Here is a 23615-nt window from a genome sequence, read left to right on the forward strand (position 1 = left end):
TCTCCCCCAGAATGGGTTGGAATCAACCGTAGCCTTGAGGACTAATCTGAGTTTTGTTACAGCCTATGAATGGCTCTGGGTAAATTGCTTAACCAACCTCATTTCCCACTCCCTATGCTAGCTCAGATACTCGTGCCTGTTTTTCTGGGTTGTTGCATGAATTATTTGGTATTTGGGAAGCTCTTACATCCACGTAACAATTAAATGTGCTCCTGCTTTTGGATTAGAACTCCAACAATTCAGAGCTGAGCACATTTTGTTTTGATTTTCTTATGACTATATGAATTCACTGAGACAAGTGACAGAGAAATATGATTCATCGTATTCATATGACTTATTTCCAGAGGAGTTCTTACTTTTATCTGAGCAATTGGAAAAATGTTAAAGGCAAGACTATTTTAGCCACCTGACTTAAGAAGGTTGCTTTATTCCACATTTCTGTTTTCAATAAATATCTCACGACAAAAACATCCCCTGCAGCATATATACGCAAAGGACAAAAAAGGCGTTAAATCCTAAGGGGGGGTGGCAGGAAGAGATAAATAGTTTACTTCTATTATCTTTACCATATGTTCTATTCCAACTGGATACACATAAACAGCATGTAATCTTCAAGCTCAGCTTTAGACTCTTTGAAGTGACCTGACCATACTACTGATTTATTTCAAACTAACCTTTCTCTTTGAACCCTAGGTCAAGGTTAATTCTATAATAAAACATACCTTATACAGCTGGCTTTTCCAGTAGGGCTAGCAAGTAACGAAGCCCTCAGTCACAAGCATTTGTTTCACTGAGTGTAGTATTGTATTTCTATTTTCCCTTCCCTGTATTAATTTCCTTCACAGACCCTAGTTAAGGGGGGGAAAAAAATCTCTTTTCCGGTCCATGAGATCAATTTTAAATACACTGGAATTAAATGAAGACATTTAAGCCACATTTCTTTGCTGAAATGCATTCACTAACACCATAAACTATTTTTATTACAGTCTATGTTAAATAGTCAGATCTTCAATTTCATAAGAAGTCGTATAGCTACGTTATTCAAACTCCTCCACCAGCAATGACCCTTTCAGAACCTTTTACAAAACCATCTTTGTATCAAATCGTAGCAAACCACCAAGGACAGCTTTTCTATCTAGGAAAATAAAATTGGAAAAAAGAAATACATTTGAAGGGCACTTCTCAAAAAAACAAGAGAGCTCTTTCTAAGTGCCCCCAGCCAGTCTTGCCTGCCTGTAGGTATCACAGAGTAGAAGCACTCCAAGCAGAAGTGCAAAAGTGTGCAAACTAGTTTGGCACTGTGGGATGCAGTCGTTAAGAGACCCTGAGGTGCACAACATATTGTTCAAAGACTGCTCATCGGGTCATTTTTAAGAGGACTGGAAAGCTGCTTTTGAATCTCAGCCTCCAGCCCACGGCACATACTCACAGCACTTAATTAAAAAGCAGCAATGCACAAGCGAAAACAGCAGCTGTTACGTATTTCTTCTGGCTCCAAAGCCTTGCCAACATGGTGCCTGTTAGAGCTGTAGGGAGAGGGATGAGATGAGATCTTCTGGGTTTGGGGCTTCCACAAGGCATAGGCTGGAAGACCTTATCTGCTGTAGCTAACACCAGGGGGGAATTGTGCTTCCCCTCCAAATGAATGATGACTTTATCCTGGCTTATCCTCACACATTTTGCAGGACTGAGTCTACAGAGGGTTGGTGTTCAGCATCGCCAGCACAGAAAGGTGCAGCTCCCTTAAAACCGTCACCAAAAGCCCTCAGTACTTAATTTCTGGCTCAGGGGCCGCTTTGTAAAACAGGGCTTTAGTCTAGTGTCAGATGAGTTTGACCAGAGAGCACTCTCAGTCAGCCCTGAAACAGCAAACTTGTTAGCTCATCAATATCTGTCATTGCCTAACGCAGCTGAGCTTGCCATAATGGGAGCACCATCCATTTGAAATCCCAACGGTAGGCATCAGTTTTGGATCAATGCTTTTAGAATCTCCATTAACTATTATGATGCCAGCGATGTTTTAGACCTATTTTGGGTTAATTTCTTTATGCCAGGACAAGTCCACAAATGGTCCTCACTTCACTTGGAGAGACAGACTCTCCTACAGTAATATAAAAAGTGGCAGCACAGCGAGCCCAGCATCTCCAGGACTGACATGGTTCCAAGGAAACCCGTTTCCCTCCAGCTCTCCTGTCACATTTCACCATGCTGTCTTTCTCTTTTAGCTTCTCCTCAGTGAGTATTGCCTGTCCCCACTCCTTAAATCACATGCCAGGAAGCCCCACTCCCCACAGCGGAGCCGCAGCTGGCAGTGCCGTACACGTCCTGCCCATACTCTGCCACAAAATCACAGCACCAGGCATGCTGTGAGAGAAACGATACAGCATGCTGCCTGTTACCTAACAGTCCTGAACAGGAGACCAACACACCTTTTGCTACACAAATTGTCTTTGCCCATCCCAGGGACATCAGAGGTAATACTCTTCCTCTCTTTACCACAGTAAGTGGTACTTTAAACGAGGGCACTGAAATTAGAGCAATTCAGAAGCTCAACATAGCAATGTAAAATTCCACCCAAATGCATTGAAAGAGATATCTCTACCATTTTCTAATATTGTTCTTTAACAGATGCCAAAAATTATTACATCTAATGATTTATTAGTGAATGAAATCAGCCAATTAGCCAAGGACTGATTTTCAAAGGGATCGCACAGAACAATTTAATATAATGCAAGATAATAAACATGTCCTGAGCTGAATCACTGAATGATGTTGCTAACAGCCTGTCAGAGATATCAGATATTTACAGCTGAACAAGGCACCACATCAGATAAAGTAAAATACATCCTCTCAAGGATACAGAAATATGGAAAGGAATCTCTCCGGCTGCATTTCAAGTCTGGGTAATTTCCATAACTCCTGAGAAAAAGCTTTGTGTGATGCTAGACCTTTTCTTAAAAGTCACCCATCTATGCTGCTGGCATGCAGGAGACCCTCTGGACCACATGCAGCATGGCTCTTACCTGGTCTAAGAAAGCCAACAGCACAAAACACAGTGGGGAATTGGAACGTGCTGGTTGTGACACTCAGACAAATCTATCAGTATGCGAAGTTCCACAAATCTAGATTTCAAGGTTTCATCCAAAACCTGCACAATAATAAAACATTACCAATATGTCAAAAAGGACCTCCCAGGCTGGATTAGATTTTAAAGATAAAAACATGTATAGGTACCTAGTAAATTGGGTTACATAAACCAAAGGTACCTTCAAAATAATTTTGTCTACATGTTGCCATTAAATCTGTCAGACCCAAGCAAGCGCTAGAATTGATGGCTTCATATTGCAGGCTTGTTCATGCAGCTGTTATTGAAAGATGCTTTTCTGATAAAACAGCAAGGAAACAAACCTACAACTCAATTTGATTTATGAACGTCATTGTGAAATCATTTTCAATTTCATGTAACTGCACAGCCTGGGATCTATCTGGTTCTATCCAGAATTAAAAAACCTCTTCATACTCCCAAGCCATTCAAGTGGGTGAATACGAATATGAACTCTGCACTTGGGTATGAAGTTCACATTTTGTTTGCTTTGGTACCAGTTTGCTCTTAGTATTTAATAAGGCTAGTGCTCCTGTTTGCTTAAGTAATGCTGCAGATTGCATCCCCAGCAGCATCTAGACATCCAGTTGCGAGATAAGAGCCCAGTAACAGGTATCCACAAGTGACCTTAACATTTTTCTGACCATCTGCAACAGTCTACATGTGCGGCACCCGCATCAGTTACTCCATGGATATGTGCAATATCCCCCCAAATGAAGAAAGGTGTTAAAGACATCTAGTATGGCTATACATTTCCAAAACTGATCAGTCTAAGTAACTTGCACTCAGGAGACCAAGAGAGCTTGAGTTGAAGAGACCTCCACCCTGCCAATGGTGACGTCTAACACATCTTGGAACTTGAGAGAGGCTTCAGAGCACTAATGCTGTGCCAGTATTGCAGAGATGAAGACTGAGCTCATTCTCAGGCAACATAGTGAACGCAACATGGTGAAACCACTGGTAGGAGGCTCAACTAAAAAGTAAACTCTCCCTTAGTTCTGCAACACCAGCCTGTGAGAGATGACTGAAACAAACCTGGATGCACTCTTCAAGGCTACCAGCTTGGATGATAAAGGGAACTGCTAAAGAGTAACGGCACCTACATGCTTTTGACTTACTATCGTGTAAGTCTGTTACAGTCAGAGCTACACAAAAACAGATTTTACACAAAAAGTAGGTGCCCTGAATGACTGTTTTGGCTAACCAGCATTGCTGTTTCACATGAATGCAATGACCAAGCCATGAGTTTGCATCTGCCATGCCCCAGCAGCTGAGGGGGCACAAGCCGTCTAACAGGACCACAGGGCAACTTACATTCCAGCACATTGCCACCGTCCTCGGCGCCGCTGTCCCCTGCCTCGGGGTCACATACGTTGTGGGCACGAAGAGCTGGGCTCCCCCTCCATGTTCTCCCTGCCTCATGGTTCCTGTTCTCCTGCTGAGGGGATGGTGGCGTTTCCCTGCCCTGTACCCCTAATCTCCAGGTCTGCGCCTGAGGGGGAAAGCACCATTTCCCCCCTGTACCCCTTTCCAGGTCTCCACCTGAGGGGAAGGCGCCATTTCCCTCCCCTGGACCCCTAACCTCCAGGTCTGCACCTGAGGGGGAAAGCACCATTTCCCCCCTGTACCCCTCTCCAGGTCTCTACCTGAGGGGAAGGCGCCATTTCCCCACTGTACCCCTCTCCCGGTTTCCACCCGAGGAGAAGGCGCCATTCTCCCCCAGCCTCCCACGTCCCCGAGGACCGGGGCACCGCCGTTCGGCCCCACCGTGCCGGGCAGGAGCGCGGCGGAGCAGAGCGGCGCGGGGCGGGCGGAGGCGGCCGCCCGGCGGCGGGGCGGAGCGGCGGGGCCAGGCCGCGGCCCCGCCGGCGAGGCGGAAGGGACGACGCTGCCCGGGCGGCAGCTCTCGCCTTCTCGGAGCGGCCGCCGGTCGGCAGGCCCCGCCGGGCATGCCATCGCCCGGCCCCGGCGAGGCGGCCGCCCGCCTTAGGGAGACGGCGGGGAGGGACCCGCTGGCCGCCGACCTGCGGTGCAGCCTCTTCGCCGCCGCGCTGCAGAGCTACAAGCGCGACTCGGCGCTCAGGCCCTTCCCGGGCCGCTACGCGGGCGCCGACAGCAAGGACTTCGAGGGGCTGGTGAGTGCCGCTGCCCCGGCCCGGCGCGCACAGCCGAACCGGGAACACGCCGCTCTGGCTCGGGCGTGCCACAGCAGCCTGGCGAGAGGGCTAGTGAGGGGGGCGAGCGCAGGCCCAGCGCGCCCGGGCCGCGCCGCGGGGTCGGCAGGCGAGGCCGCCCGCTGAGGGGAGGGCAGCGGCCCCTCGGCGCGGCCAGTGAAGCAGGGCGGGTTGTATATCCAGTCCGCAAACCCGGGTTTTAAAGTACATGTGGGATTCAGCCCTGACAAACCCCTGCTCAGAAACTTACAGATCCCGCGTTGGGGATGTGAAGCGTTAGAAATGCCTGCCTGATGTGAAACTCAAATTAATTTTGAAGGGTTTGTACTTTACACGGCCTCTGTGTCTATTCCACTGCAGATACTGCACTGTGGTGGCCAGTTTTCCTTCAGAGATTTGATTATTCTTCTATGTACCTTACAGATATTATTGGTAAATAGAACTGTTTTATAACCGGTCTGGTATTTACTTTTAGAACAAGTGACAAACTTTCCTGCAAACCAGTTACAAACATTTATATTTTAGAACAGAAGCTGATTTTCAGTTTACAACCTCTCAGGGTGAAATATTGTTTTGTTTTCACTAGAGGTCTCTGTTTAATCATAATGAAAAGAAGGACCTTGTACTAAATGCCTGTCTTGTTAGCTTGCAGATACCAATGCTCTGCCAAGCCTGAAAGAACTTCTGGAGTCTGTTCCAAACACAGAGAAGAGGACCTGGGATTTGTTTAGTTGGATTTTATCATCTAAGGTCTTCATGATACATAGTACTAAGAAACAGGAGGTGAGCTTTGAATTCTGAAAATCTTGATTAGAGTTTGACTTTTAAGTCAAACTTGCACTTCAGAGAGTATTTTCTCTGCAAGAAGTTAGCTGGTTATCGTAAGAGCTTGACAGTTCAACGTGAATGCTTTTTTCCCCTGTATATAGAGAGGGTTGTTTGTTTTGGGTTTTAAATAAAATTTTCAGGAACACTGGCGGGAAGAAATAGTTATCACTGCCAGTAGTTGATGATGGGCAGCCACTGTAATTGGTTACCTCCATTAATATAGCATGTACTTGCATGTTCTGGACCACAGTAGTGCAACCTGGGTGTTGTGGAGCTAGGATGTGCTTCTCACCAAGAAAGACAACTTTGTACTTTTGCATACCACCCCAAAAATGGAAAGATTGAGAGCCACTGAGCTACTTCTGTAATAGGGATCAAAATAGTTGTAGAGATTAGTATCAAGATGAAAACAACTTCTGTTTTCACTTTTTTATCTCTTCTAAGATCAGCTGATGGATATATTGTCTTAGTGGCCAAAGTAGAATTGTGGTATTGTCCTTACATCATCAATTAATTCATTATCACAGTTCAGGGGTGGTATTTTTCCCGAAAGAATTAGGATTTAGCTTTGATAGCAAGAAACTGAGAATTTTTACTGTCCATTTACTCCTTCTGAATTGTGACAGTGTTGATTTCTAATGCAGAAAGCATAATCAAAATACATAAAGCAATATGAGAGACTAAGGGGCAGTAAGCAGGATTTCCAGTGGCTAATGTAACCCCATAAACTGACACATATTCCTTCCTGATTTTAAGTACGAGAAGATCCAAGAACTCACAGGGATGTCTGGGGCTGCGGTTCCTGCTCCGGACTACCTCTTTGAGATCGTGTATTGCGATCAGATGAATACCAAGTTTGCTGAGACCAAGGGAGAGCGGGACCTCATCTATGCCTTCCATGGGAGTCGCCTCGAAAACTTCCATTCCATACTGCACAACGGCCTGCACTGCCATTTGAACAGGGTGAGGCTCCTGGTATTGGCACCATCTTGTTCACTTGCAGCTAGTGACACTTTTTAAAAATAGGCCCAAATTCCTGTAGGGGTATGAAATGTGCTGATGATCTTACACTGCTGTTCTGACTTGTAGGCCTTTGTGGATGGTTATGTTGGATTTTCTAGTGCAGCCTGAGGGTAAAAACTGGAAGTGGCATGAAACCCTTTCCTCCAGTGTGACGAATTACAGCTATCCTTTGCTTCTTTGCAAGGAAGTGTAATGCCTCTGAAACTACTGGCCTGTCTGACAAGCACCTGTGCGCAGAGGAGGAAGATAGTGGACGTCCTGCTGAGATTCTTTCTGCCTGGCCTCAAGTTTAGATCAACTAAGTTTTAGGTGCTGCTCGCAAATGGAGCCGCCTTTAAATAGCCTGGTTAAGAGAGAGACAACCTGTAGGCTTGCATCTCTTCCAATTTCAATGGAAAAACAGGTGGAACTCCTGGCTTTGTGTGTCATCTGTAAAGCAGCTTTGACACAGCAGCAGCTTAACCATCCAGTCAACTTGAACTATGTTTTTCCATGTTCTTTACAAGTAACAGCTTATCGGGTACAGTGGACTTTCTGGATTAATAATTTTAGCCAGTGTGGCAAATCCTTTGATTCAGAGTTATTAAAAGTTACATTTGAAAGGAATTCACAATTGGAAAGTCCTTCTTTTCTAGTAAAGCATGGATTTAAATGGAAGTAAAGCCTTGCCTTGTTTGTGGAGGTTGGATTTGAAAGATGGCAGTCTTAAATCAGTGAAATGCCTCTAACAGCAGTGCAGTCATGTTGATATAAAATACTTAGGCTGGCAAACTAAATCCAAATCCGGGAAGGCATGAATCTGTCCACACCAAAGGCTGTGCCAAGCAGCTAATTTGAGGGATGGGAGAGGGCAGCTGCCCCACCCCAAGGAAGCTGTGCCAGGACAAAAACAGTGCGTGGACCAGGACCAACACAGGTCAGAAAAGCCTTTCATGGACCAGGACCAACATAGGTCAGAAAAGCCTTTCATAGTTTACCTTCAGAAACAGAACTGCCAGTCTGAAAGTAAAGAACACTTGTATGTTGTTTATAGTTTGTGCTACAGGATTTTAAGATACATTTCTCTGTTTCAGACATCCTTGTTTGGTGAAGGTACCTATCTTACCAGTGACCTGAGCCTGGCTCTCCTTTATAGCCCTCATGGTCTTGGTTGGCAGCGAAGTGCATTGGGCTCTATCCTTAGCTGTGTAGCTGTTTGTGAGATCATTGACCACCCAGATGTAAAGTGTCAGGTGAAAAAGAAAGGTGAGACTACTGCAATAATAATTACTACAGGCAGTTCATCTTCTACTTAGCACTTCTCATGCTTTGTACATATATGCTATTGTATAAGCAGTGCAGTGTATGGAGTGTGGATACCCTTCGGTAGAAACTGGTGGCAGTCTCCTTTTCTGATTGACCCCTCAACAAATTGTCTGTGAAGCTTCTCTCAAAATAGTCTATTTCAGAGGTAGAAAATATTTTGGTGGCATCAAGGCCATGTTGGATAGGCCTTTGAGCAACCCGGTATAATGGAAGCTGTCCCTGCCCGTGACAGAACAGGTCGTTCCAACCCAAACCATTCTATGATTTGTTTTTTCTGGTTTCAGTAGTATGATAAAGTCGTGATCCATAATGCCTGATTGTTTCACCTGTGAGGGTGGAACAGAAGCATCACAAATGTATCAATAACAAGCTTTACTAGATGTCTAGGAAGCCTCTGCTCGGATTGTCCTTCTTTGACTGCTTCCTTCTGGCAGGGCTCGGTCAGTCCGTTGATGTTGTTTTTCTTTCCCTGTTAATATTAGCAGCTCCTGAAGCACTGCTGTGGGACACCAGCCTCCTTATCATCCTGGTCTGGGCCATAATGCCATCCATACCAAGGATGACTGGGAGTGGTATAGCCTCAAGCAAACTTTTCAGTCTATTCTTGGATGCTAAGGGATTCAGGGGAATACCAAGACTAGGTCTTTGGTTATCTTATTTCCACTCTTGGGGAGGGGTGTGGGGGGTGGTGGTGTTGGTTGTTTGCTTTTTTACAGTTACTTGAAGTTGTGCCTCTTTTCTTGCTTTTCTGTTTCCCCAAAGACCTCTTCTTTTCTTTTCCCATTCAGATTCAGAAGAAATAGACAGAAAAAGAGCAAGAGTGAAAAACAGTGAAGGGGGTGATGTACCACAGAAATACTTCGTTGTCACAAACAATCAGCTTTTACGAGTTAAATACTTGCTAGTATATTCACAGAAACAGCATAGGAGGTAAGAGTTCAGCTATCTAGAACTATGAGCATGCTATAACAGCCAGATGAACACATCTCGTATTTGAAAAACAACAGAAAACAAGCAGGAAAGATACACTGAACTGCCAGAATTTGGTTTTAGCCAGTTTCCTGTGGAAGTAAGGCTTACACCATCATGTTGCCTCTGTCTCGCTCTTGCACATTCCCAGGCTCAGCTAAATGTGCTTTTTCACCAGACCTGTAAGTCTTTGAGAGCTCTAATAATCTGTGGCAGGAAACAAAGAGTAAAACTAGGGCAGTTTTAACTCTGCACTTATCTAACCCAAGTGGCAGCATTCACCCAGCTAATCAACACGTGCGTACAGGCCAGGCACTTATGGCTCCAAACCACAGAGAAAGGTGTGAACATGGGGACAAAGCACAGGCTCAGCACAGAGACTTAGGGAAAAGGGATGGGGAATCAAGCTTTGGTAGTTACAGTAATCGCGGAACAACTTTCTGTTTTTAATAAATTAGCTTAACCGTTTAAAATAACAAAACCTAAGATACTCTTTGCCAAGGTGTTAGTGCGTCTCTGACAGAATACCTACACTTTTCCTTTTTCAGGCCTCCTAGTCAGTCTTCCTGGATTTATACCCACCGTTTTGCCGTAATGATGATGCTGTACCTACTGTTGCTAATAGTGATAGGGGCCAGCAACTCGCCAACCTTCGTCTACTACTGGCACAGAATGTTCGACTCAGAGAGATGAATTGCCCAAGGTGATAAACTGTTATTTTCACCACGTGCCTTAATAATAGCCAATCTGCAATGCACTGCATCTGTTCCAGAGCTCTGGAAATAAAGGTGTCTGGAGCTTTCCAATATATTATCCTCATGACATCTTTCCATTTATTCTTACTTCTGTGTTCCTGTGATTCATGAGGATGCCCAGTACAGCTGAAAAGGATCACAACGGTGCAGCTTAGCATGAACCAATTGTTAAGGATCCATGGGAAAAAGTTACTTAAAGTTAATGAAAACTAAACGTGGAAACACTGAGCTGTAACTATTCTCTGCCAAACTGAGGTATGTTTGCATGAGTTGGAAAGGAGGATTTTTCTGTATGTCAGGCAAAGCAACCTGTAGGGGAGTCTTACTAGTTTGGTTTCAGAAACTGAATTTAGCGATGTTTAGCATGTATCGGTGCAGATGAGATCACTTTTAAACATTTAAAACTAACTTTAACTTTGGCCAGGAGTTTTTATATTTGAGCATAATGGTTGTAAGAAGACAACAAGAAATAAAACATCCACCAAAATGGAAGAAGTTAAATGGTTTTAGTATGTTTCCACCCCCTGTAAAACATTATCGTGGTTTAACCCCAGCCAGCAACTAAGCACAAATCCAAAACATAGCCCCATACTAGCTACTGTGAATAAAATTACCTCTATTCCAGCCAAAACCGGCACAAACATCTGCAAGGCTTGTGCTCTCAGTCATGATCTATCTTGTCCTTGGTTAGTGTGCAGGTCAGAAAAACTGAAGCCTTTCAACACCAGTACTGAATAAGGATCATTCCTATCAAACTGCCTTCCGCTCGTCTTTTCTGCGCCAAGAAGAGGGAGGGTGAAGGGTTCCACTTACACTGCCACCTGACAGGCTTTGGGGGCTTGGGCCTGCCTGGATTTTGGGATCTGGCTCAACATTTTTGCCTGTATTGAATTGTTTTCAGCCTTCCTTTACGAAGAAATGGACTAACTAGCAGTAACGTGCCAACTATTTCCTGAGGCATTTGTAAGAAATTGAGTAAAATGGCAGCAGAGCTGGTAGGGTTGTACTTGTATGTCTGTGAACATCTGTAGTACAGGTAACTTCCTGTAGACTTCACTTAAACCTCCACGTGACAACTTGTACACAATACTGTATGTTCGCAGGACTGTCCACACTACGTTCTCACAGAGAGGTTGAGTCTTCTATGGTCAGAATTACAGCAGTTCAGCTGTTTGCAAAGCGCATTGGCTTAAAGCTGGTGTGCAAAAACCTCAGTATCTGTCAGATTCATCTTTTCTGACCTTGAAGAAGGGCATTTTGGGGATTGCTTTGAAAACACACATACAGGTGTGTGCAAGTTAATCATGCGATGTAAACAGGGCAACCTTCTCCCTCTCCTGTCCAAGTCCTCTGTGTTTGCTGTTGTTACAAAGCAACCTACAACTACCTGAAACTGAAAAAGGAGCAAAGGACTGTCCTCTGACTAGGGACTGGGCGCGAGATAAACCTGATGAAGAGCCCAGGGATTCTAGGCAAAGAAAAGCTAGACATGTGCCACAGTTCAAGTTTCAAGCAGTCTAGCTTTCAGTAGTAGACTTGATAAGCGCAGGTTTTTATTGCGCAGCGAACCCGAATCACAAAAAAAAAAAAAATCTCATCACATATTTCCAGCAAATGAGTCTATGATTACTACTTTACTCATTAAATATTTCAAAGAAAAGCTCTTCTTTCTCTGATGTTGTTCTGGTACCTAATTGCCAGAAATAATGACCTGATAATCAGGTTTTCTAACTCGAGGCTGAGAACAAGTTCATTTACAGCAACCCCTCTTCTTGGTGGATGGAGCTAGAAGCATTTATTCCAGTTAATTTTGCTGCCAGAACAAATTTATTTATTCACCATACAGCTTGCAAAACAAGAACATTATAATCCAATTCCCCATTGCCTTTTACAGTCCGTTAATAATGCTCACTGTTAAAGCACATTGCATTGCCTCAGCCCAGGAAATGTGCTAATTATAGTGTTGATTTGCAATTAAAATATACATAAACTAACAATTTATTGCACAACAGATTCAACTACTTTGTAGTGGTTTACTCCTTGATATTTCAATGCAGAAATTCGGGGTTTGAGACACGCATGGGGTTCCTGGAAATACTTGCCTATTTTTGGTCCACCTCAGCATGTTCTATATATAATGTTGTGCCACATATATGTCAGTCTAGGGCAGATAATGTGCCAGGCAGAAAACCTGGAGTATTTGATGCTATCTAAAGGTTACCATGTTGTTAAAAGGCTTGTACATCTGCAAACGAAACACCTTTTGGAACAGATGGGCTATGGGAGGCCCTTTGGAAAGGGAGAAGGTTAGGCAGCAGTTGTGGGACGGCTAGATGCTTGTACTGCAGGGAAAGGCACAAACCTGGGAATTCACAAGTCAGACAAAAGGAACAGATGGGGAGGAGCACAGCAGGGTTTTGAGGCTCTCTTCTCAGGCTTGCTTTGCATAGGAAAGTTTCTGAAGAGTAAGCAAGAGGAATGAGTGCACAGCAGCCGTTCAGCACTATCTCCTAATGCCTGTCTGGCCTTTGATTTGGCTTTAAGCCAGTCAGCTGAGATCTCTTCCCAAGCGTGGGGCAATCGCATCCGTGTAGGGAGCTAGTTCCCAAGCTGATCTTCTGCACCAGCTGCTCCATACTATATCCCCAAAGAGAAAACTATTGCAAGGGCTCTCATGGCAGACACACACAGCCCAGCACTGCAATTAAATCAGCAGGTATCAAAGGAAAAAAACAGCTTTTTCTGCTTTGAACAGTTTGAATAGACCCAGAAGAAAGAGGTAGCTGCAGGTAGGGGCTGAGTCCTGATGGACATGTCTCGAGTGCCTCTCGGAGGGCTCATAGCCCCGTCCCTCATGCTCCTAGGCCTGCAGGGGTGCTGAGCCCAGCCTCCTCAGTGCTTCAGCTCCACATCTGCTGAGCGAGGCAACTCGTGTCTTCAAAGGCAGTGGGAAAATAAATACATTTAAGGTGCCCAGATTCTACCTTAGCAGGCCAGCAAAATACTTAATATCCTACTCCCACGCTTGTTTTCTGTGCTCCCTGCTGATTTCAGCATGTGTTGCCCAACGTGGTGAGATGCAGTCAGCTGAATTAATGAGAGTATTGTGCCGAGTATCTAACAATATTATGAATTAACCCAAGGTTCGCGTTAACCTCTTAAGCCACTTGCGTGGCTCTTTGAACATGCACAGTACTATAAAAATGCTAATGGGGAATGAATCAGAATTTTCTCCCGAACAAAGGACTGCTGTGTCTGAAGCAGGCAGCCCAGGGTGAGGTCGAGGAGTTGTAAAATATAGAGCTACCTGTGCTTATTAATATGTTCATTACATTACTGTGGTGAGTATTAAGGAACTGTAACTGAGTCAGACAAATCTGATCCTGGTGTGACTGCAAGGAAAAGCATGGCAGCTAGTGTTTTCAAGGGGAAACAGGAATATTCTGGGGAAGTGGGAGAATTTTCCTCCCATATGGGGAAATAGATTATAAGTAGATAGATATAATTATTTTTTTGTAGATATATATGTATTCAGAGATCTCAGGAACCAGCTGAGGAGGAAGGCAGGTGCTGTTGGAGACCCAGGCTTTGAGGCAAGGTAGGGAGAGGGAACTACTGCAGAAAGCAAGACCACCCCTGGGTTGGGGAGCAGCAAGGCTCTGTGTTTCATGCTCCTGATGAGCGATGCAAAAATTTTTTGCTTTCTAAAATACAAACAGATTTAAGAAACACAGAATCAGAAATTCAGGGATGTTCAAACCAGACCTGGGCTTTGGTCCGCCTCTGGCAGGACCCAGACCTGGGTCAATCCCCAGTGACTCAGAAAATACCCGCCCTGGCTCCCCTGGGGAGGTGCTGCCCACCTGCTCGCCCTCCCTTCCTGCATACGTTGGGCACATGGCTTGGCAGCATGTTCTTCTAGTGACATTTTCCTTCCTTCGTGAAAGCTGTCACTTTGGGCACCTTGCCCACGCTCTGGGCTTCCCAAAATGCCAGCCTCGAGCACCAGCAGCAGGAGGGAAGGTACCAAGAGGCAGGCAGAAGGAGCAGCGCTGAGAGTGCCTGCGGGCATCCTGAGGGATGTGCCGTGCTTCCCCCAAGGACCAAGGTACATATCCTTGCCAGCATCTCAGTTTTCCTACTCTTCACCTAAAGCCAAAGCTGCTTCTGTCCTCTCACTGTACCTGTGGGGTGTAAAGGTGGTGGGTCCCTCCCACAAGGGAAAAAGTACTTCTTGCTCCTCAGAGAAGGTCTCCGAGCTCTCCCGCTGCTGTGCGAGGAAGGACATGGCCTTAAGCATACAAGCAATGCCAGACCTGTTCTCTCTCACTCAGCGGAAAGCAGATGAGGAATGTTTTCAGGAGATTAAAGACACTTTCCTGCTTCTTTGAGGCTTGCCAGAAAACCAACACACCTTCAAGGTCTGCCCCCCATTAGCGATCATCAGTAATACAAACAGAGAAACCAAATGAGAGTCTGATGAATAAATTAGCTTCTCCTACCACAAGTCATTCCCATCACCTCACAAGAAACTCTTTTACACAGGTCAAGCCAAGCCAGCCTGGCAGCAGCAAGCCCTGCTGCCATTAGCATTGCGTAATTAACCTTGAGCAGAACAAGCCCAGGAAAGCCAAACGGTGATTATGCATCTCATTGGAGCTTGGATGCTTCCTAAAGGACTCATGCTAATTCCCACTAGTCTGCCTGGGCTCCTGCAGCTCTAATTGAATTTTTTTCTCCTTGGTCAGCGTGTTTAGCATAAATGATAGCTAGCGTGGGGAAAGGCAAGTGCTCAATACCTGCCTACAGCTCAGCATCACCCTGAGCACCACGGCTTCCCATACCATCATCATCCAGCCTCAGCCCAACTGCAAGGACTGCTCTCCCACCCCTCTAATTTGTTAGCTGGGGCGCTGGGAGACCAGTGCAGATCCCTTCTGACCAGCAGGGATCCATTCCCTCTTAAAGACAGGGTTGAGAACGCCCCCTTGGCGACCAAAGGAAATTTGTTTGCTTGGGAGGAGACATCTCCCAGCTTCCCTACACATGCAACCACAGCAAGTCAAGATTTGTTTTTAAAACACAGCTCTTTCATCCTGATAAAGTCCAGATGCTCATTCAAAGCTGCAGTAGCCACAGAAATGCCCAGGGAGCCACCTCCTGCCAAGTCCACGCTCCTGAGCTGCTCAAAGATTTCACAAAACCAAAAAAAACCCACAACACACCTGGCTCAAAACTAGATTTCTCTTCAAAAGCAAAAAAACACATTTCATAACAATCAGCAGAGAGCAAACAAAGAAGCAGTTCACTATTTCTAGTCACACAGAAAGGAACAACACAGTTGAATAAACCCATCTCTTCAACCCACACCCAGAGAAGAGGCTTCCATCTTTACAAGCAACTTGTAGCACGCTAGTGAAAAGCAAAAAAAAAAAAAAAAAATGTATTCATCACAGCTCAGCTGATCCCTCCCCCAGGCTCCCTTACCTCCACAGCGCAGCCAAACACCACCGGCACCCTGCTGGCATTTATGAGTGCTGATGGGCCCCATCTACCTACAGGTGCTTCCCATCACCTTCCTCATTGGGACACCTCAGGCATCTCCTGTGGGGTGGCTGCACCCATCCTGCTGGGGACAGAGATGAGGTGCTGGTGTCGGGTCAAGCCCTTAGGGCAAAGCACATATGGGGAGCCCAGGACATGGTCTGCAACCTGCCAGCTCGTACCCTAGGACATGGGGCAGAGGCAGTCGGGGGGGCTGGGCGGTGTTGGGTCTGGTTTTCACTCTCTGCTTACACCAAGTAGTCTCCTGGTCAGCCCTGCGTCCCAGAGAGCTACTGTGTAAGGATGTGTCCGTACCACCCCCTGCATGCCAGAACAATGCAGCAGGGACTCTCTTTCCTTATGGCTGTCTCCAGAAGGGAGAAGAAACCCCATTCCATCCCCATCCGATCCCACCCCACTGTGGTTCTTCGAACCCCTCTTGCCTGAGCCCCTCCGTCCCTGCAGCACTTCCTCCCTCCCCACCATGCCCATGGGGACTAATGCCCCTGCATTAGTCACTCTCCAAAGATTTAGATCCTCCCCAAGGCTTGACGCAGCTGTGGGAGGACCGAACAGGCTCTGTGCCTGGAGATCCAAAACTTCCAGAGAGCTTTTCCTAGAGTGGTTGGAGAAAAGGGAGTAAAAGCTTCTGATAGCACCTTTGCAGCTTCTCAGGGTGACACCACTTAGCAGCTCCGCACCCAGGTGTAGGTGCAAAGGGCCATCCCAGATGGACATGGCCCTGGACCACAGAGGAGACGGCATGTCTCCTCCAAAGGGTTGATGCTGGAAGTGTGGCAGATGCTTGATTCCAGAATCAGGGCTAGAGCATGCATAGGGCACAAAAAGGACAGTTTCCTTGTTGTCACAGGGCTGCAAGAATGGAAAAGTGACCGTGAATACCACCGGATGTTTTTCACCCTGAGTTCAGGCAGGAGATGCATTCCCAGTTTCTGGCCAGAGACCCTCACCCACCAAAGCTGAGTGGCAAACTTCCTCATGACAGTCTCCAGAACGATCCTATGGGACAAAAGCAGCCCCCAAAGCTGTGGATACATCTCTTCAGCAGATTGTGTTAACAGTCGTCCCATTGGAGCCCCCTGATGCCACCCCACCATTTGCAGCACCATCTTTTATGTTCTTCTCTGAGACTGAGACAGGTTTGTGTCTCTTGTGCCTGGTAATGGCTGTTTCAATGCCCCTGAGACACAACTGCACGTCCTCCCGAAAGGAGGGGGTGTACAGTCCATAAATGACAGGGTCGGTGCAGGTGTGCAGCAGGCCAAAGAGAAAGAAGCTGTGGTTGACATATTCTGGCATCTTCTGGATCATGGCTGGCTGGAACCAGTACCACAAGCCCAGGAGGTAGTATGGGGTCCAGCAAATGATGAAGGTGGCAACAATGACTATGGTCATCTTGAGAGTCTTCATGCGTGCCTTGGAAATGTGGTCATTTTGACTTCTTACCAAACCTGCCAGGGAGAGTCAGAAGAATAGCTGGAAATGGGTGAAAAAGCTGAGAACATAACCATCCATGACTGTGCTTCTGCCAGAGAGGGGAGACCATCTCGTGTGGGTCCATGACCCACAGTAAGCAGAAGACAGCAAGGAGGGGGGAGTCAAGAAGTTTGTGTGAATATTCTTAGTTGGATTACCCTTCAAAGGGTGTTGGGAAAGACCCAACAACACTCCAAGCTGGAGCAGGTTCTATCATAGAGCCATGGTGGACACTGAAGGGCTGGGACCTGCTTACCTTTATTGTTCTTTAGCTGCTTACTGATCTCCCAAATGATCCGGATGTAGCAAACGATCATGACGCTCAGGGGGGTGATGTAGAGGGTGGTGAAGGTGAACATGTTGTAGGCGGTTTCCTCCCAGTGTGCTCGGAAGCTCCCATGAGTGACGCACTGGGTGAAGTTCCCTCCTGGGATCGTGTGCAAGTGGAAGAGGAAAAGCTGAAAAGGAGAACCAAATGATAACTCAGAGAGGGTTTGGAAGAGGGTACCATGTCCTGCAGATGCTCCTGGCTGTGCATGGAGAGCACTTCTCTGCTGCTATTGGACTGGGAGAGGTGCTCTGGGCACCTAATTCACGGCTATGGCCAGGAGCAGGGGGATGTGACAGCTGCAAACCCCTTTTTTCTGGCCATACCGAATGTTATTTTGATCAGGAACTGCTCAGATTTTTCTTGGTCTGCTCCAACATGTTTTGCAGGGGTGCAGTGATGTATATTTTAGGAGAAGATAACCATGTGCATGAGGAATAAAAAACAGCAGACACGGTTTTTACCCAGCCCTTAGCATAACACCCCGATGGTGTTGGTGCTATAAGGAAGGTGCAGAGCAGTGCTGAGCACCCAACGCGGCGACCACACCGCTTTGCTCAGCAAAGCCAATCTGATGGTGGGGAAGCCTGTGGATGGGGATGAATTCGTTGGGGCTTCCAGGATGGGGAAGCCCTTCTCCAAAACCACCCCAGCCTGGGCAAACCACACAGGGAGGGCGCTGAGCCCTACCTGAGGTAAAGCCAGGAGCACGCTGCCGGCCCAGGCGGTGCGGAGCAGCAACCCGTTGCGGCGGCGAGCACGGGAGAAGGGATGGAGGATGGCCGCGTGTCGGTCCAGGCTGATGACCACCAGCACCAGGGCAGCTGCATACATGGCAAAGAGCTTGAGGAAGTTGAGGAGCTTGCAGGAGGTATCTCCTCCGTACCACTGCACCGTCACATTCCACACTGCATCCAGAGGCATCACTGTTAACGTCACCAGCAGGTCAGCCAGTGCCAGGCTGAGGATCAGCGGCCGCACGTGGGATTTCCTCCTCTTCCTCAGCAGGCTGCCAAGCACCGCCACGTTGCTGCCCACCGCCAGCAAGAAGAAGATGGCCGTGAAGATCACGCGGACCCTCGCTGCTTGCGTGAACCGGGGCTCAACCCAGTGCTCAGGGCAGCCAGAGACTGAGATGTTGGTATCCCTCTCCATGGCAGGGCAGCGGGGAGCTGTGGGGGGCTGCTCGTCACTCATCCCCTGCCAAAAAGTGAACCCCCTCTTAGCGGCTGTGTAGTGTGCTACAGCTTCAATATAAGGAGAAAAGGGGGGATAGTGGGATCTATACTGGAGGCACTGGCAGCAACCTGCCAGTCCCACCCTGTCCCTGCCTGTCCACTCTGTGTTGCCCGTTTTGCCAAGCCACCACAGCTCCCGGTTGTAGTGACACTGCCTAGCTGCCCTCCTTGGCTTACCCCTGCTGTAGCTATAGCGATTGCTCACACACACATATATTTTTAGCTCTTTGCTAGGTGGTTGAGCAGCTGGGAAGTGGGAGAGGTGGCCAGGACCACAGGATGAGCTGCTGCCCACCAGTGCCTGGCTGGGAATGGGTCACACCGGAGCTGGCTGAGCCTGTACCAAGGCAGCTGTGCTCGGTTCAAGGACTCATCCTTCCAAAGGGGCTTTGCAAACAAAGCTAAGCTTTTTAGAAACCCCATGGTGCTTCCCATTAGAGTGTTAAACCTTAATGGTCCACCTCCATCTCCAGCGCCAGATCTGGGGCCATACGTGAGAGCACCTTGGGGTGGCCAGAAGGGGAGAACGGGGATCCCACGCTGCCTGAGGACTGACAGCAGCTCTCAGGAGAGGATCATGGTGGTATTTAGGAGCCTAGACCTTGCTAGGACCCAGGCAGCACCAGCTCAACACCTCTATCCCTTTGCCTTCAGGAGGCAAAGCAGGAAGAGGAGGAGGTGAAGACGGGAACACACCCACGTGCAGGGTGACCAGGGGGTCATGAGCAGCGTGGTGGTCCCACATGGCTTGATTTAATTGCCTTTTTTGCCAGACCACAACCAGCTTGGGGACAACTCACATTTCAAGGGCAAATACTTCCAACTCCTGGGGACATGAGCTGTTGCCAGTCCCAGCAGCAGGCAGGGAATGTCTTCTACCATTTCAAGCACTTCTGGTTTGCTGATACCAAAATAAAGCTTTCCCCACCTTTGCACAAAGAACATGAGCAGCTGAGATCAAATCTGCCTCCCCGGCTCTGCAGGATGGAAATGCCGACACCTTGCAGCAAGCTGTCCTCCTCCAGCCCCGCCCCCCGCACCCCAAGCCCCTGAGAGCAAGCCCTCTTGCTGCCTTTGCCCTCTCCCTCCCCAAAGACCAACCCAGCAAGCAAGTAGCAAAAAGAAAAAGCAGTCAAAAAGTACCAAGCTTCTTGCTGACTGTCTGAAAGAAACAAGGGGAAACCCATGTCCAGGTCTCGATTTGTCCCTGGTGAGAACGTACCTGGCATACGTATGCCCTGATGCTGAGAGAAGATGCTCCTTGTCTTTCCCCACGGGTCTCCCACCACGGCGATGACAAGTCAGGATGCTCCAGCGCGTCTTAGCATCACATCCCTGCAATAAACCCCTTGAAGCAGCAAAATTTCCCCTTGCCAGTGGCTGAGCTGGGAGTACGCTGTTTTTAGCACAGGCAGCAGGAGATGGCAACGCTGATGCAAACATCCCCTGCACTGGCAAACCAGGAGCGGGGCATGCGAAGGTGGGCGCCCACAGGCAGCTGCCAGTGTTTCACCCCCGGGTCGGGGCTGGCACCCCTTGCCCTTGCGGGCTTAACGAGCTGCCCGCTTTCAGGCTTAATGAGCAGGCAGCGGGGATGATGACAAAGCCACCGTATTGCAAGGAATGGCCAAAATTCAAGATATTGTCGCCAAATGTGGCCCCATCAGGGCTAAGTGCCAACATTCCCTGCATCCGTTTTCTATAAATACAGAAAAATGAGTTAATTATCTCTGGAGTTAGTGATGAACATCCCGTTGCTCAGACAACCGGAAAACTCAGCACACACAGACACACACCCCAGCGATGCTCCTGGACCACACAGGTCCGTGGGAGCATCACAAATGAACACAGGTACGTGCCTGGACTGGAAATGCTGTCAGGAGGGAATTAATAAAGAGAAACAGGTTATGTTGCTATTTTAATGAATATACATTTTTTTCTGCACTCTATCAGTTCCTGCCTTGTTCTTTTTGTATTTCTTTCAGCATAACGCAGTGAGAACTTGATGTGTGGTGTGAAACCCTGGGAAAGACAAAGAGCTCACAGGAGCTTAAAAAATATGATGTGCAATGCGAGGGCAAGGAGGGAAACCAAGGACACTCTGCTCCTCTGGCCTGCAAAAGTAAAAGAGCTGTGGGGATGCCAGAGGGCCAGCCCCAAGCCCTGCTGGGGCCAGCACAGGCAAACATGCTCCCGGGGACATCCCGGGGACTGTAATTACAGACCTTCACACCTCCTGGTCTATTAAATTAAGAAGTACCCAGTGTACAGCCAGACGGCAGGACCCAGGCTGGTGGCAGTGGCTCTGCATTATTCCCTGAAAGGAGGAAGTTCACCTCCTGGGATAGGAAGTTTTCCATCATTAAACCTATTCCCACTTATTTTCGGGAGGAAATGCCTGAGCTCTGAGGAGGGGTTGCACCATATCTGAGGCTGGAGTGCTCCCTGCCACAAGCAACAAAGGACTTCTCCCCTTTGTGGGTTTAAAAGTCAAATTCTGTGGTGGAGAGACCAGCTCCTGAGACCCAGGAGACGCTGTAGGCGCTGGACATCAGCCCTTGAGGCATCACCATCCGAGTTCCCTAAACCCTTCGTCACTTCTGCATTTAACCACCAAACGGGATCAGGCTGGAGATTCTGCTCGGGGCCACAGAGGGCAATTTATGCACTCAAAGTGCTTTACACTCGAGGGGAAAGAGACAAGCAGACCCAGCGGCGGCACTGCCAGCGGGCAGTGTGGGAGGGCAGGCACCCAGCGAGCACCAGCCACCCCTGCCCCATGGGAGGGGACTGTCCCCATCACCTTACCTGGCAGGGCCATCACCCACCAGCGCCGCAGGAATGAGCCTAGTCCCTGGAGGGAAAAAGCACAAAACCCACCAAGAAGTTGGGTGAAAGCCTGTTTATTGCAGCAGCCACATCCTTCTGGTGCTGGACTCCTGCTTAAAGCTGAGATTGACTTGGCCCCACATGCTCATCCTTATTTTTCCTTTCATTTAGTTCTTTGCACCTGCACGAAAGCAATTAAATAGCGAGTCAGGAATGTATTCCCTGTTTGTCCTCCTTCCTGGCTGCCTGCCTTTTTGTCTAGAAATGTCCTCTCCATCCACGACTGTATGATGCAAGAGAGGGACAGGATTTTTCTTGGGAATCGTAAGTCTTGCTCATGCCGCAACAAAGCCTTTGGTCCCCATTCAGAGAGGATTTTTTTAGCATGCCATCACACAGAAATGTCCTGGGCATGTATTAGCAATAAGTCTTATTTTAAGGGTGGGGTCCCTTATTAATATGACTATTTTTCTCTGGCGTTTGCACAGTAACCCCCTTGTGTTTTCTTTTTTTTTTTGGCTCATCTCCTCAAAGGTCAGCTTGGATGTTGTCTGCTCAGCAGCCTTCAGCTGAGTCTCTGAACACTGGTTTAACAATCAGAGGTTTCTGGTCCCCAGGATTAGGAAACAGTGCTGGCAGGCAGGGCTTGTTTCCATACACCCCGGCTCAGCTTTTTCCGAAATCCCCTCCTTTTGGGATGCTGCCCCAGTATATCCCCAGAGCTGCAGCCCAGCGCTGGGTCACGGGGAGCCAGAGCTTCTCCAGGCATCCCCAAATAGAACTTTTCTCCCTGAAGCCATACAGATCATTCTGGGATGCTGGAGAAAACAAAAATCAGAAAGCCACACCAGGTAATACGGCCCTAGTGGCAATTTTTGCATGAGCAGACCTCAAACAAAAATGCAAGTGCTGTGTTTTTCCATTGGACACCCCACATAAATCGGGATCTCATGCAGGCAAAGCAGCACAGGATATAATTTCCATTAACCTCATGCAAATAAGGGGCAGGGAACCTGCTGCTGTTCAACCTAATAAATCATCGTTGGCATCTTATCTATGCAAAAGAGAGAAAAATCACTTCTGAGGGAAACTCCTGCTGCTGAGCGTTATGAGGGGGTAACAATTGCTCTCCTTCAAGCAGAGCTATCCCACGGCAGCACCCATCACCTGCACCCTCACCCCAGGCAGGTGCTTCTGCTGCGGTGGCTGTTCAAAAATCACCCTTTGCTTAGAAAAACCTCATGTTTTCAGAGTTCTTAATGCTGATTTTTTTTTTTTCTCTCCAATTCTTCTTCTCCTCCAAACCTTGAATTGTCTTAGGAGCAGCTCGTCCAAGGAAATTTTTGTCTCATACTGGACTCGAAACAGAAAGTCTAGTCAGGGACATCTGACATGCAATGTTTTTGTGAGTAAATACCAGCGTCCATGAAGTCATTTCCCGGGGTTAGAAATGAGCTCACCTCTGGAATGGCTTCTCTGGAATGGCTTCTCTTCTTACCCAAAGTTCACAAGTCAAGCAGTTGTGAAGCTCCCAGTTTTCACCCTTATTAAAAACCAGCACTGGGGCTGCATGCGGTGCTGTGCTGCCTCCAGCTGTACGCTACGGACAGGTCTGTAGCAGGGCACCACCCTGCACTCCCCGAAACCTTTGCAACAAAAGGCAGAGGACCAAAGCTCAGTGGTTACTGGGGATAAACCAGCATCTCATTCTGCCTGCTCACCCGGCCCTGGCTGCTCGGCCGAGCCTGCCAAGAGGGACAATAATTGCCATCCCTCATGGGGATAATCTGGGTCATCCCATCCCCCTCCTAAAAGCCCTTGTTTGAAACAGAGGGAGGGATCTCTTCTGCCCACAGGCTCAGTGTCTTGCTAAACTGTGTCTTTGGAGCATTTCTTGGTGAAATAGCATGCTGTTTCTGATTTGGTGTCGTATATCGAAGCCTCACTGGAGACCTTACCAGTAAAAGCCCTTCTCCGGGGGGTATCATGGCATTGGACAGCAGCACTGAGAAAAACATGCTC

At 47.7% G+C, this 23615-nt stretch overlaps 2 protein-coding genes across 3 annotated transcripts; one reads left to right on the forward strand and one right to left on the reverse strand.

The window, feature by feature from the left end:
• The first annotated feature begins 4918 nt into the window (after positions 1 to 4918).
• Positions 4919 to 10658, forward strand: PARP16 (poly(ADP-ribose) polymerase family member 16). 2 transcript variants are annotated; one of them, XM_040601714.1, is made up of 7 exons: positions 4919 to 5238; positions 5923 to 6060; positions 6862 to 7068; positions 8202 to 8373; positions 9222 to 9363; positions 9951 to 10105; positions 10270 to 10658. In XM_040601714.1, exons 1-6 carry the CDS (start codon positions 5053 to 5055, stop codon positions 10093 to 10095), a joined length of 990 nt encoding a protein of 329 aa, XP_040457648.1. In that variant the 5' UTR covers positions 4919 to 5052; the 3' UTR covers positions 10096 to 10105; positions 10270 to 10658. The 2 variants fall into 2 exon arrangements, with proteins under 2 accessions (XP_040457648.1, XP_040457647.1); XM_040601713.1 differs by having other exon boundaries at positions 9951 to 10658.
• Positions 10659 to 10779: 121 nt separating this feature from the next.
• LOC121091669 (gonadotropin-releasing hormone II receptor-like) lies at positions 10780 to 22049 on the reverse strand. Its single transcript, XM_040601712.1, has 4 exons — positions 19987 to 22049; positions 18217 to 18726; positions 17455 to 17656; positions 10780 to 17173 (listed from the first exon to the last, which is right to left on the reverse strand). Exons 2-4 carry the CDS (start codon positions 18721 to 18723, stop codon positions 16764 to 16766), a joined length of 1119 nt encoding a protein of 372 aa, XP_040457646.1. The 5' UTR covers positions 18724 to 18726; positions 19987 to 22049; the 3' UTR covers positions 10780 to 16763.
• Between the last annotated feature and the right edge of the window lie 1566 nt (positions 22050 to 23615).

The sequence above is a fragment of the Falco naumanni genome, chromosome 7 (assembly GCF_017639655.2).
Source record: "Falco naumanni isolate bFalNau1 chromosome 7, bFalNau1.pat, whole genome shotgun sequence".
Lineage (NCBI taxonomy): Eukaryota > Metazoa > Chordata > Aves > Falconiformes > Falconidae > Falco > Falco naumanni.

Excerpts from the sequence above, each read along its gene's own strand:
- LOC121091669 (XM_040601712.1), bottom strand. The coding sequence starts at position 18,723 with ATGAGTGACGAGCAGCCCCCCACAGCTCCCCGCTGCCCTGCCATGGAG. Across the intron at positions 17,657-18,216 it reads TGCTCCTGGCTTTACCTCAG|CTTTTCCTCTTCCACTTGCA; the intron begins GTAGGGCTCAGC and ends TCTCCTTTTCAG. Across the intron at positions 17,174-17,454 it reads GCAGCTAAAGAACAATAAAG|GTTTGGTAAGAAGTCAAAAT; the intron begins GTAAGCAGGTCC and ends TCTCCCTGGCAG.
- PARP16 (XM_040601713.1), top strand. The coding sequence starts at position 5,053 with ATGCCATCGCCCGGCCCCGGCGAGGCGGCCGCCCGCCTTAGGGAGACG. Across the intron at positions 5,239-5,922 it reads GCAAGGACTTCGAGGGGCTG|CTTGCAGATACCAATGCTCT; the intron begins GTGAGTGCCGCT and ends CTGTCTTGTTAG. Across the intron at positions 7,069-8,201 it reads TGCACTGCCATTTGAACAGG|ACATCCTTGTTTGGTGAAGG; the intron begins GTGAGGCTCCTG and ends TCTCTGTTTCAG.